General features: G+C 37.8%; 1 protein-coding gene across 24 annotated transcripts in view; it reads left to right on the forward strand.

Moving 5' to 3' along the window:
• Positions 1-13,364, forward strand: part of PUM1 (pumilio RNA binding family member 1) — a 129,417-nt gene that overhangs the window by 61,208 nt on the left and 54,845 nt on the right. For 18 of the 24 annotated variants that reach the window (XM_082343615.1, XM_082343638.1, XM_082343632.1 and 15 more), the window contains 2 exons: positions 4,541-4,707; positions 6,707-6,977. The exons of the other annotated variants lie outside the window; for them this stretch is intronic. In XM_082343615.1, coding sequence (XP_082199741.1) covers positions 4,541-4,707; positions 6,707-6,977 — 438 coding nt within the window. The remainder of the gene's footprint in view (positions 1-4,540; positions 4,708-6,706; positions 6,978-13,364) is intronic. 24 annotated transcript variants of the gene reach the window in all.

A 13,364-nucleotide genomic window follows, 5' to 3' on the forward strand; every position in this document is an offset into this window, starting at 1 on the left:
TTTATTACTAGTGGAGCTACTGAGCTGCTGAACTTCAAAGAAAATTGACATTTTGGTTTTTTGGGGGCATTTTGTGAAAAACCGAGAAGTGTACACAGGAGAAACCAATATTTTAATGTTATGGCTTTAGGACTCGAGTGTCAAGCAAATACACAAAAATATTGTTTTAGAAAAAAAGGGAAGAAAATTACTAATCTCATTGAATGTGACTTCTGCCATATGGAGCTTTGTGGTGAGATCTCTGCAATAGCAGGAAAAATTAAGTTCTCATTTCTCTGACTTCATTCAGAATTAATGGATATTCCCTGAAATATCCCCCCTGTTATGTGAGGCTTTTGAGGAAGCTGAGCCACGGCTGGAAGGACTGTGATCCCCACTGCGCATGGTTCTTCTTTCTGTCTGCTCTCCTCTCAGTTCTTTGATATCTAGCAACAGAACGTGTTGTTCCATCTCTGTGTAGATCTGGGATCTGATCTCTCAAGAACCCTCCTTGGCCCTACTCTAGAGATTTTGATTGGGCTTGGCCTCTTTGCATTTTGAGCACTCTGAGGCCTGAATTTGGGTTACAGTTTTGAATTGTAATTTACCTAAAGGGAGCCTACAACAAAAGGATGCTATTAATCCTTGTTTTTTATTTCATTTAGTCAATAGACTTTTTTAATATTAATATGTGCTAGGTAATATGTGACGAAAAAGCAAAACATACCCCTTGCCTTTAGGATACTTAATTTGGACTTAATTTTAGTGGTTCTCAATTGTGAGTGCTTATTGGAAGAGAAACTTTTAAAAACGTTTGTGGGAGCTTCTACAGACCAATTAAATCAGAATCTCTGGGAGAAAGCCCAGACACTTGCAAAGTTTTAAAAAGATTGTGATGTTCAACACCAACAATAGAGCCACGCTGCATTGTGAAAATGACAGTGTCTCTGGGAGGGCCAGATTGGCTATACTCTTTTCTTTGAGTTAAACCACTTAATTGGGAGCATTGAAGATTTTTAATCTTAATACCACAGATAATGTTATATAAGAAATACTATCCCAGTGCATAGTTTTTACTAGTATCATATTTGTATAAAATGGTTATACTTTATAATAAACTTTTGCATATGCATCATTTCATTGATGTTTACAACTACTCTGTTTTAAACAAAATGAACCCTGTTTTATAGAAAAGGAAACTAAGACTCAGGTTTAATGACCTGTCCAAAGTCCAGTAAGTGTTAGCACTTGAGATAGAGCGTAGGTTCTGTGCAATCTGGGTTAGTATTTTCTAAAGGAATACTTTATCTTACACATTAAAACTTTAAAATCCCATAAAACATACCAGCCCATTTATACCCTTATTCTTCTCTCTCTCTAGGTTCCCCAGATTTCTAAGAGACCATTTTTATGATCCTGAACCCTGTATTCTGTATTCTCTTTTAATAACAGACTTCTGACAGAATAGCTTCCTACTTGTGCTCTTGGTGTCATTCAGAAATCAGACTTCATGTCAACTATTTTAATTTAGGGCTTTTGTTGATTTACAGAACTTGTTAAAACTTCTGTTGATTTACTGAACTTGTTAAAACTTGTTAAAACCATGTACAGAAACGTGTACAAGTCGTAAACGTTTATCTTCATGAATTTCTACCAAATGGAAACACCCACTGTAACCCATCCAGATCAAGTATGGAAGCCTTCCTTGGGTCCCTCACCGTCAAATAGGAGGAACCTGCTGTTCTGCTGAGGCATTACTAGCCTGGTCAGAGTAGAAAACCAGGTAGCTATATTTTATATAAATGGACTGTATAACATTGGCAAAACCCAGCCCATCCCGGGGATATCTTTGAAAATCTGCCCTTGGTAGTAAAATTGAGAATGTAAGTATCAGTGACCAAGTGTTCAGGCCAGAGCCGTTGGCTGTTACAGAAGGGGAGCAGCTTCTCAGCAAGCCCTTGTGAAGGGTCACTGGGGAAAGATCATGAAGAACATTGATTTGGTGAGTGAGTCTCTTCTGTACCCAGATTTCTTGCTCGTTGGTGAAACTTCCTACTGCTGTTGTATCAAATTTCCTTCCCATTTTTGCCTGTAGACCTTTTGAACTCCTTGTGAGAAAATGGAGCTGAACTGCTCCTCCTGAGCCAGTGACTTGATTTGTAGATTTGTGGGAGATTACTTAAGTGTGTTGGTGGGATGGGATGATCCTTCTAATACTTTTTTTTATTATTGACATTAGTGGTGTCTAATTCAGGTACAGTTGTTTATCACCACCTCCTGGACTCTTACCTGATGATAAAGATAATGGGAGGATCCTTCTTATTTTATCAGTTCAGTTTTGCAGGATTTTTTTTGTCATTTCAGTTTTCTTTTTTTAAAGAATAAATGTGCTGGACTTCTGGTGCCTTTGTGGACTCCTCTCCCTATATTCTTTTTTTTTTAATAATTAATTAATTAATTAATTAAAATTTTGGCTGTGTTGGGTCTTCGTTTCTGTGTGAGGGCTTTCTCCAGTTGCGGCAAGCGGGGGCCACTCTTCATTGCGGTGCGCGGGCCTCTCACTATCGTGGCCTCTCTTGTTGCGGAGCACAGGCTCCAGACGCGTAGGCTCAGCAGCTGTGGCTCACGGACCCAGTTGCTCCGCGGCATGTGGGATCCTCCCAGACCAGGGCTCGAACCCGTGTCCCCTGCATTGGCAGGCAGACTCTCAACCACTGCGCCACCAGGGAAGCCCCCATTTCAGTTTTCTTTGTCATATTTTTTGAGCTTCTGCCCAGCACTGTATTCAGTGCTGGGGATATAAAAATGAGTACATAGCTTCTGTCAGTTTTACCTTTGTAGGAGGAGGGAGCTTTTATCTCTGGACATTTTGAAAGCTCTTTCTTTCTTTAGAATCCTGTCATATTCCCATATCTGGTTTGGGATCTCAATGTCATGCTTAATTGGCTGTCATTTACTCCTTTTGAACCAATAAGAGTGTTATACTTTGAAGATGTAGAAGTTATATCTCATTTGCTGCCAAAACTATAGTTTACCATCTTGCTGCTACATAAAACTAAGTTATATATCCTTTCTAAATCCCTTCTGGTATATGTTCCTTTATTTTTATTAGGCATGAAATCTTTCTTTTTCTGTGTCACATTTGAACAGAGAATGATTTTGAAAGCAAAATGGGCTTTGCACTGGTAGTTGAAAGGTCTAAGATCGTCAAGGTCCCTGAGTCCGGTCTTTCTGGGCCAGAGATGGCTAAGAACTACTTTGAGAGCATCTTTTTATTTTACATTTGCAGGCCTACCTACCCAGTCATAACTGAGCGTCTGCTGCTTTAGCTTCCATTTGTGATCCACCCCCCCCGCCCCGCCCCCCAATGAAATTTGGTTGTGGTGACTGGAAATGCTGTGCGGTAGTTCTCATCATCTTTTGACTGGATCTTCCCTTTTACCAGGAGCTTTCTTTTGGTCCAGGTCTATTTGTTTCTTCCTTAAACCAGAAGTCAGTGATGGGGACAAGCAAGGTTACCTCTCTCTAGTTTTACAAAAGCAAAATTACTTAACCCTTGGGTAAGGTTTTGCAAAGCTTTCTGTACCATGTCAAGTCACTATACCAAACCTTCTTTTCCTTCTGGAAATCAAGACATATTTGCTTTAAATGCCCATGTCTTAACTTAGAATGTTGGTAAGAGGAGACAGACTTAATTTCCTTAAAAAACAGGACATCAGTGTGCTTGGCACCACATCAGTTCTTTTAGGTCCAGTCTTTTAATCTTTGTAGTTTGAAGCACTTCAGAGATAAATTCTGTCGCATTAATGATTCAGCTTAACACGCTCTCATGTAGTCCCTGGTATGGGACAGGCAGTGGAAGGCAACTGGTAAGCACTTCTTAGAGTACTCTTTGTGAAAGAATTTCATAGTTAGATTTAACATGTTTTGAAGGATTAAAAAAGTCAAGTATAGGATGTTTGGTGAATTATAGATTCAGTAAACCATGAGATATTGGGTGGAACTGGGGTGGTGGTGGTGCAAATTGGCAGGGCATATATCCCAAGATGAAGTGTATAGAGTAATTGAATTGGAATGATGTTAGACCACACTTAGCTCAATATTCAGAAGTAAGGGAGGAGTTTACATCAGCAGTGGAAGTAGGAAATTCATTTTGTAGGCTTAGTACATTCCAACTATACTATTAGCTGCCATTCCTGGGGCTTTTTAGGAGTTGAGCTACTCTATAGCGTTAGATTTGAGAGCAGAGAAGTAGAACCAAGAGATATAAAGTTGTGGTTGGGCTTTGGGTAGAAAGGAAAAAAATGGGGTGGTGGGACATTGGGCATGATAAGACTGTCCTAAACTCTGTAACATAAATGTATGTCTGTCTCCCCCATTTGGCAAGACTTTCTGCAGTGTTCCTGCCTCTGTGTTGTCTGTTAATTAGATTGTCATGTCTTGAAAGGTCATGGACACTCTCCTGTTCTAATTAGCATCTAGTGTAGTCTGGTGTCCACAGTGGTTGCCCACTATTGTTAGTTGATGATGATTAGTGAAGCTGAAGCTATTTTTTAAACAGGGCCCAAGGGATGCAGACAGTGATGAAAACGACAAAGGTGAAAAGAAGAACAAGGGTACGTTTGATGGAGATAAGCTAGGAGATTTGAAGGAGGAGGGTGATGTGATGGACAAGACCAATGGTTTACCAGTGCAGAATGGGATTGACGCAGACGTCAAAGATTTTAGGTTTGTATGTTTTACACTTCTGATTTTTGAATGGGGGTTATGGGTTTTTGTTTTCATTCAGTTTTATTTTGATTTTAGTTTTCTTTTTCCCTCCCTGTGTGTCCTTTTTAATTATTGGGTCTAGTGTAGGCCATACCACAAAGATTGTAAATTAACTGGTAAGGTGGAACTTTCTAAGATTTGTCCATGCCTGATGTTTTGCCAAAACAATAGACTTCTCATTTGTATAGAGCTCTGTAATTTGCAGGATGATTTCATAAAGATCATTTCAGTGATTCTCAAATATCAAAATCACCTGGGATGGGTGCCTTGGGATTTCTCCCAAATCACTATCTTGGGAGAAATCATGGTTACTAATGGAAGTGTGTCATATGGCTCTGGCATGTTAGAGTGGAAGGAAAAACAGTTGAGAACTTAAGCATTCTTTTACTTGAGACTCATAAGCCCCCTTTGAGGTAGGCAGGTTAGGTATCATTTTCTTCATTTTGAAGAACCAGAGATGCAGCTCAAGTGACTTGTTCTTAATCATATCCCTTCCATGGAGGCCTCTCATTCCATCTCTGGTCGTAATTGATTTGCAGGTTTTACCCTATAATTTTAATATGCACAGTAATGAAATGATACTGTGTTTATTCTTCATTTATGTAGCTAACCTTTAGTGATGGTATATGATTTTTAAAAATTTAAAAATCCTTAGTCACTCATGTATAGTTAAGAGAATTTAATTTTTAGTAATGTAATTGTAGTCTAAAACTAATAATGCGTGTACCTACACCCACACCCACCTGCCCACCCACCCCTTATCCTAATAATCTACAAAGTCAAATTAAAATATATTTCAGGTCATTGTAGAACAGCGTTCAATTGTTTAGTCTTCCTAACCTAACTTTTGTATCTTGTAAGTGTAAAGAATTACAGTCTTTGGAAGAAATTTGAGACACAGAGAAATAAACATTTATCTAAGGTCTTTCAGATGAGTTTGGGTAGCCTCTCCATCCTGAATCTCAAGCAGCCTGTGGCATTGTTTTGTGGTATTTGACTTCGGGACAGGTGGTAGTGGTAGGGTTTGTGTGTGTGTCAAGGAACACGACAAGAGCTTTCATTTGTACCAGTGATAAGATTTCTTTTAGGCTTAGAATGTAGTCACAGGGTATACTCCCTGACTAGAATATAATATTATTCTACATTAGTCTGAATTGGAATAATATAGTCCTGTAATCTTTTTACATAGGGTGACCATGTGTCCTGAATTACCCAGGACAGTATTTGTTTATACCTGTGTCCCAGGATATTTCTTAACACTGCCCTTTTTTTTGCTCTTAGGAGTGTCCTGGTTTGGATGATAAATTACATCCTCACATTACTTTTAATTCTTAGAGTTGTCTCCTTAGCAGGGGCTTATCCTAGATATGAATTTATTTTGTACTATTTTGTAACGGTCTGCTTCTGGTTTCTTAGAAGGGGAAAAGGGGAGACAGTTTTATCAGTGGCCAGTGGTACCCAGGAAATAAACACACACAAAATTTTCACCTATTAAAAAAATAGTTTTTTGAAATAGACTTATTCTCAGATGTGGAATTTCCCCTTAGAAACTACTTTGTCCATTGACTCTGTTTAAAGAGTAGATGTTGCTTTTGGGGGGCATATTTTACTACCCGTATTTTGGGATCTCTGTTTTCATGGATGCCACAGGCAGTGATTTTTTTCCCAGTTCATCCAGTGTTCCTCAAATCTGGGCCCCTTGGTTAAAGGGATTGTAAATTAATAGCAGTTAATGTAAATTTAAGGGGTGGGTTGTGGTGGAGAGGCAAGCAGTAGAAGAGTAATTTTATAGGATAGAACATGTAAGCACCAGAAGGGTCTCCAGTCATTTTGTAGAAATAGTTTTAAATACTATTGGTAATGAGCTGTGTCAAGGACGTTGTCCTTAAACTTAGGTTGCTGTAGTGTCCCTCCCCACTCAAAATAAGGTTTAATGCCCTTTACTTTCTCTGTTTAGCCGTACCCCTGGTAATTGCCAGAACTCTGCTAATGAAGTGGATCTTCTGGGTCCAAACCAGAATGGTTCTGAGGGTTTAGCCCAGCTGACCAGCACCAATGGTGCCAAGCCTGTGGAGGATTTCTCCAACATGGAGTCCCAGAGTGTCCCCTTGGACCCCATGGAACATGTGGGCATGGAGCCTCTTCAGTTTGATTATTCAGGCACGCAGGTACCTGTGGACTCAGCAGCAGCAACTGTGGGACTTTTTGACTACAATTCTCAACAACAGGTACTGTGTGTGTCTCTGTCACTCTCTCTGCTCTCCCTCCAGCCAGCACATTATTCAAGTAACTGAGAATGGGGTAGTGGGAGGAGGGTGGCATTATTTTAGGCCTTCGATAGCCATTCCTTATTAACCCAACAGTGATGTGGATTACAAAGCCTCTGCATCTTCCCCTCCAGAAGCTTATTCCCATGTTGAGGTTTATTGGCAAGAGACCACCCTGCTCTGTGTACTTCCTTTGGCTCCTCTCTTTCTTCAGGGCCTGGGGAGGGGATGTGGTGGTGTTACCTCTTGTAACACAATCCTCTTGAATGTTAAATTAATTCACTGAAGATTAATGTGATTGTACTGCTGTTGGTTTTTGTTTTTAAAATAGTAAACTCTGTTGTCTGCCACTGTCAGGAGTCCAGTGCCAGATGTCTTATTAGTCCTGTCTTTTAATTAAGTGAGTTACTGCAGGTAACAGACATACCTGGTACCTTTCAAAAGAGTTAGAATGTAATTAGGGGAAAAACACAAATCATGCGACATAAAATCTGCAGTGAAATGACCTGGCTCTTCTTTTATTCATAAGTCTTTGGAATATATTGTATGTGTGCCTTCTGGTTTTGAAGGCATGGTATGACTAACTCTAGGGTTTACTGATTCTTCTGTTTAATTTTTTTTTAAAGGAAAATTAGCTGTCTGAATTATAAAAAGGGGGTAGGTAGCCTCCTGATCATGTTAAGTACCACAAGTTCTCCTTTGTGGCTATAAGCAGTTTGATGGGCCATGAATTTCTGATACTCCTTAATTTTGGAATATAAATATAAACTTCTAGGTTTGAAAGGTTAAAATCTCGTTTTGAAGTTTAGAAATGATATATCTATAATTTTTTTCTATGGGGAAAATTGGCTTATGGTCTTTGTAGATCAGTTGTACCATACTGTCCCTTTAGTTGTCATAAATGGCTGATTTTAAATGAATTTTGATTGATAGATGATTGGATAATAAAGTTAACCATGTGAAGTTTACAAAAACAAACCCCTTTAAGGGATGATGTGATGTGCATACTCTGTGCTCATATCAGATGGCTATATTAGGTTTAATTAACCAACTCTTTTTCCAGAGAGAAAGTGAACTAAAAGTGTACACTATTCTCCCCGTAGTCCCCAGTAGGTATGCTCACCTTTCCGTAGGAATTTGACTTCCTGTGCTTTTTGTCTTCTTTTTTATGTTTTTTCACAATGAATTCTCAAAACAGCACTTTTGAGTAAAGCCAGAAATTACTTCAGATGCTGAGGTGATAATGGACTTCAAGATATTTTGTGTCACATCAGCAAATATAGGGACACACTATTACTGTGTAGACTTCAACTTGTTCATCTTAGAACATTAATGTGGTAATTTCTCTATCTAAATTGAGGTATGTTAAGTGCAGGCTGATTCTAATCAGGTTCCTCTAACCTAGTTATCTCAAGAAGTTTTATCTGAATTCTTTCTTTTACTCTGTCTCATTGGTCTGAACTTCCCCTAGCAACCCTTAGAACTCCAGGCGGTTTTGGTTCTTAGCTTCTATTCCCTATCTAACCCAATCTAACTCTTTGCTTGTTACTTAAGAAGTGTTTATTTAAGAAGTGTTTGTCTCCAACCTCTTATGAATGAAAATCTGATTCTCTTTCATATAATTGTTCTTTACCTCATAATCAGAGTTGGGATTCTCTTTTGATTTATTGATCTTGGGTTTCAAAATAATTCTATCAATTTTTGAGGAGCCTGGATAATTATTAGAACTTGAACAGAAATGTACTTTTGCATACCCACAAATAGTTAACACAATTAAATCAAAGACACCACCCACTCAGATTTATAAAACCTGGGGTGCCTTTACCATGTATCCCATTTCAGCAGTTTCTGGACGTTAACGTCATTATTTTGCAAGTTAAACTATTGTTGGGTTCTGACTTCCCATGCATGTCTTGGTTGCTGCAGTATAGGGACACTGTTACACAGGTACACCATCATCATAGGATGTGATCATTGTTATTTTGTCCCATGGGCTCATAATTCTTGCTATTCTTAGTAGATGGCTGTACACATTCTTGTACTTGGCAACCTAATAGCATGCCTGGGAACCGTTGGCCCAAGACTCTTCAAGACCCTTAACTTCCCAAAGGCTCCAGCATAAAAGCCAGTAGTAATTAAGAAGGAAGGATACTTGCTCTACTGTAAATCGGTGTTTGTTCCTACACTTTATCCTTCTAATCTTTTTTACCCTTTTGCTTTTCGTTACGTTTTATTCCCCCTTCCATTTCTACTAATTAAAATGGTTCCTCATTCTTCAAGGTCCAGTGCTGTTACCTTTCTTGATTTCCAAATCAAAAAGTTGTCATGTCTGTCTCCTTTGAACCCTATAGTGCTTTGTGCTTCCCTTAAGAAAAGGAGTCATCATGTTCTGCTTTGTGTTATGATTACATGTCCTCTGCTAGATTGTAATCTCCTCAGAGGGTAAGGCGGGATCTTGATCCCTCTGTGTCCTCTGCTTTGCTTTGCTTTAGTGGACCAAATTTCCAGGGAACCTTTTCCATACCCCTATTATATTATCTCAGAACACCCCCCGTATTTAATATACTTCCCAAAACTAAAATTGGAAACTAGCCTTCTAAGAGGTCTGGAGGCCACTCTTTGAGGCCTTGCATCTATTCTAATATGTGAGTCGTTTAGGTCTAGCCCAGTAGATGTGCCTCATAGACAAATAACTGGACCTGTATAATATCCAGTAAATTTACCTCCTGAATCAGTATTTAACCTTTTTAATGTCAGAGCCCTCTGGCCATCTGATCAAAAGCCATAGTCTTCTCATCAGAAAAACATAATTCTTTTGACACTCTATTTTGTGGATATCTTCAGGGAGATCACAGATCTGTGGACTGCAGGTTATAACCTTCTGTTCGCATTTTTTGTTGTCACCTGTAGCCAAGCATATCTTTCATGAATGGAATGGGCTCCTCCAACCCCATGGCTCTCAGTTTAGTTATTATGGCTCATTTGGTCATTTAAATAGTGCAAGGAAATACTCCATGACAAGTGATGAGACCATTTATGCCCATGTCCTAGGGAGAGCATACTCTTAACCTGGGGAAGGAGGACTTATGGAAGAGGTGGATCTTGAGCTGTGCCTTGCAAGACTTGTTTATACCAGGAGAAGAATGAAAATTCCAGTGGAGGAAATAGTAAACTAAAGGCTTAAAATTAGAAATGAACATATACGTGTTCAATAGATAATGTAGAAACAGTCACCCTAGCTGGTAGTTGAGGTTGAAGAAAAGTGACTTGTGGGGTTGCATAGATAGTGTTGTGAGTCTTACCGACTTTGCCGTGCTGCCTTATGGTCATTAACAAGACATTTTTAAGAAGTAATGACTTAATTATCATGGTTTAGTTTTTCTGTGCTGAGTGTTAGCTTAGTAGCATTCTTTTGCCCATATTAGTCAGTTAACTGTTGACTGTTGTGTCCTTCCAGGAACTTTAGGTTTTGTCCATAGAGAACAGAGCTACTGTTCATAGAGTGACTATCATACATGAAACAATTATGGAATGGTTGAGGAACTAAGTGCTAAATTGGTTGGTCGAGGATCCTGTCAGACCAGGGGAGGGCTCAATGAGGACCAAGTTTGCATAGACCTAACTTGAATGACACATGGAATGTATATTGCTGCAGTTAAGAGAACAGAGGTATGGAGATGGAAGTGACAGTGGTGTGGTCATTGGTTGACAAGAGTAGAAGATACACGTAGAAGGTAAAAAGGAGATAGATGCATTTGGTTATTGAGTCCAGGTCACAGAGGCCTTGAGAGCCACAACTGAGTACAGACAATATTAATGATTGTGAGGATTGAACCAAAGATCTGATGTGGCCCATATTTTTCTGTACATTTTTATCATGGCTTTCTTAAACGGGCATCAGAGGATTTTTTTTTTTTTTTTTTTTTTTTTTTTTAAGTTTTGAGTTATTTGCTATAATTGGTAGGGTAGCTTTGTGCTTTTATGTTTGAAAATAGACAAAATAAATAATTGCTTCTTGTGTCCTGTTTCATTTCATTTTATTTCATTTGGTGTAATAAGTTGGTTTCATAAGACTTAATATCAGCTTATATTTAGACACATAAAGCAGCCTGAAAATACAGAAAAGGTAATTCTCATTTAATTTATTACAAACTAACTGCACTTAGGGATACTTTGGTTTTGGATAGTTAAATTACTTGTCTAGCCACTGTTAACCATAAACTTAACCTGAGATTTATTTAGAGCCGGGATTCCTTTTTTGGTGCCATGAACCCCTTAGCAGTTAGGTAAGATCTCAGACTGAATTCTCAGAATACTATTTTAAAATGTATAGTGTAAGTAGGATTACAGAGAAAGCCAATTATATAAAAATAGCTATAATAATTTTGACAACAAATTTGTTTGACAACAAATTTGGCAACAAATTGAACAAATTTGCTTCTTTATCATATGATGCATGAGATAGAGGTAGTTGTACTAGCCATCATAATGAGCATAAGCAAGATTTTGAGATGTCTAACAATCATAAAGTAACATGAAAGTATATATGATTTCTATTGGTGATTAAATCGCAGATGTGTGGCTAAATTTAATGTGGTTTGTTGCCTGCAATAATAATTGAAGGACATTTCATGACAAATTTCATGACAATAAAGATAACTTTATCTGCCGCAGGTACAAAGATCTGGGGTTAGGAACCCTTAATTTAGGGTAGTTTGAAATGCTCATTGATATCTCTTTCCTCATTTTCCCCTCATTGTCTTCTCTTTAATCCTGGAAAACAAAGTGAACAGCTCACATATACTGTGTTCATACCATTTTGTGTTTTGATGCTTGAGCAATATTCTTTATTTTAATAAATAGCTATGCAGTTATCTATATTTACCTAAGTATACTTTAGAAAAATATTACTAGGTTTCATTATATTACAGTCATATGTAACAGAAACCAAAGCCAAGATTGATAATCAGGTGGATTAATCTGGTTAATTGTTGCTATTCTTTATTTAGGGTTCAGTTAATATAAAAATAACCCAATGATGTGGCATGTTTTACAAAATTGTGTACTGAAGTACTAAAAGTCTAACCTGTTAAGCATGACTTTTTAACAGAGAGACAGTACTCTGAAAGCCCTAGTCAGATGGGAGAGGAAATTGGCATGCATTGCTTTTTAAAGTGTGGTAGTGATTTAAATGTCATTCTTATGAGACCAAGTGTGTGCATAGTTTTAATATAGGTGTTTAAAATTCTTGGCTTTCTTTTCAGTTTATAAATAAGAGGAAGATTATTCTGTCAGTGTCATGCGTATAGTCACTGTTAAAATGCTGACTTTAGCTAGCAATTAGATCCGTTGAAACTTACCTTTATTGTTACTTGACTTTGCTGAAATTTTAGAATATGATTTTTCTCAAAAGATATTAACTTATTTGATGGAAGGATATGTTTTTCCTCACCTTATTTAGAAATCATTTATTTTGGAATCTGATTCTTCATCTGCTAAAGAAATATGAATTTTTTGTTTTTTAAAAAATTGGCAGCATAGTTTGTATGTACCTGTTAAACCAAAAATCATTGTAATTATTAGTTGATTATTGCAGCTGTTCAAATAACCTGGTCAAAAATGAACTTTGATCTAGACGCTTCAGACAGTAGCAAACTTTCACAAATTTCATATACTGAGTACTACCTCCAGGATATAATTTTTTCTTAAAAATTTATAGCCCCACTATTGATGTAATACTCGTAGTGTTTGAAGGGCTTTTCTCTGTGAATTCTGACAATAGCCCCATGAGGTAGGGCAGCTATTATATTTTTATAGATTTATTTATTTTTTTTTACAATTTACTTGGGCAGAATTTATTTATTTATTTTTATAGATAAGAAAATTAAGACATCATGAAGCTTACAGACTTACTGAAGATCATATACTACCAGCTATGCAAACATCTTTGTTTTGGTTTCTAGCTCCTAGCTGTTTCCTTTGGACCTAGTACTAGAAACATAAAGCCTTTTGATGCATGGAGTATTCAACTGCATTCCTAGTTTTTTCTGCATGGAGTATGTTTTAAAAAATACTCATCAACAACGAAAACTAAAAAGGTTTTTCTTTCTTCTCTCTTTGTGACCTGACGGCAGTTGGTGCTCATGAACTCAGTGGGGTTTTGACTTTAACACTGACTCAGAAGAGTCTTGCCTTCTGCTTTCCTTGTCCCATCCTGGGCTGCCTTACTGGGTGAGGAGCTGTAAGAGGTGGCCCACAGAAGGGCTTTGTCCGTGTGTGTGGGTGCTCTCCTCATTCATCAGAAAGAATATCACATCTAAAGGACTTTCAAGTGCTTTATGTGTATTG

Source organism: Balaenoptera borealis (assembly GCF_965194805.1).
Source record: "Balaenoptera borealis genome assembly, chromosome: 1".
Classification (NCBI taxonomy): domain Eukaryota; kingdom Metazoa; phylum Chordata; class Mammalia; order Artiodactyla; family Balaenopteridae; genus Balaenoptera; species Balaenoptera borealis.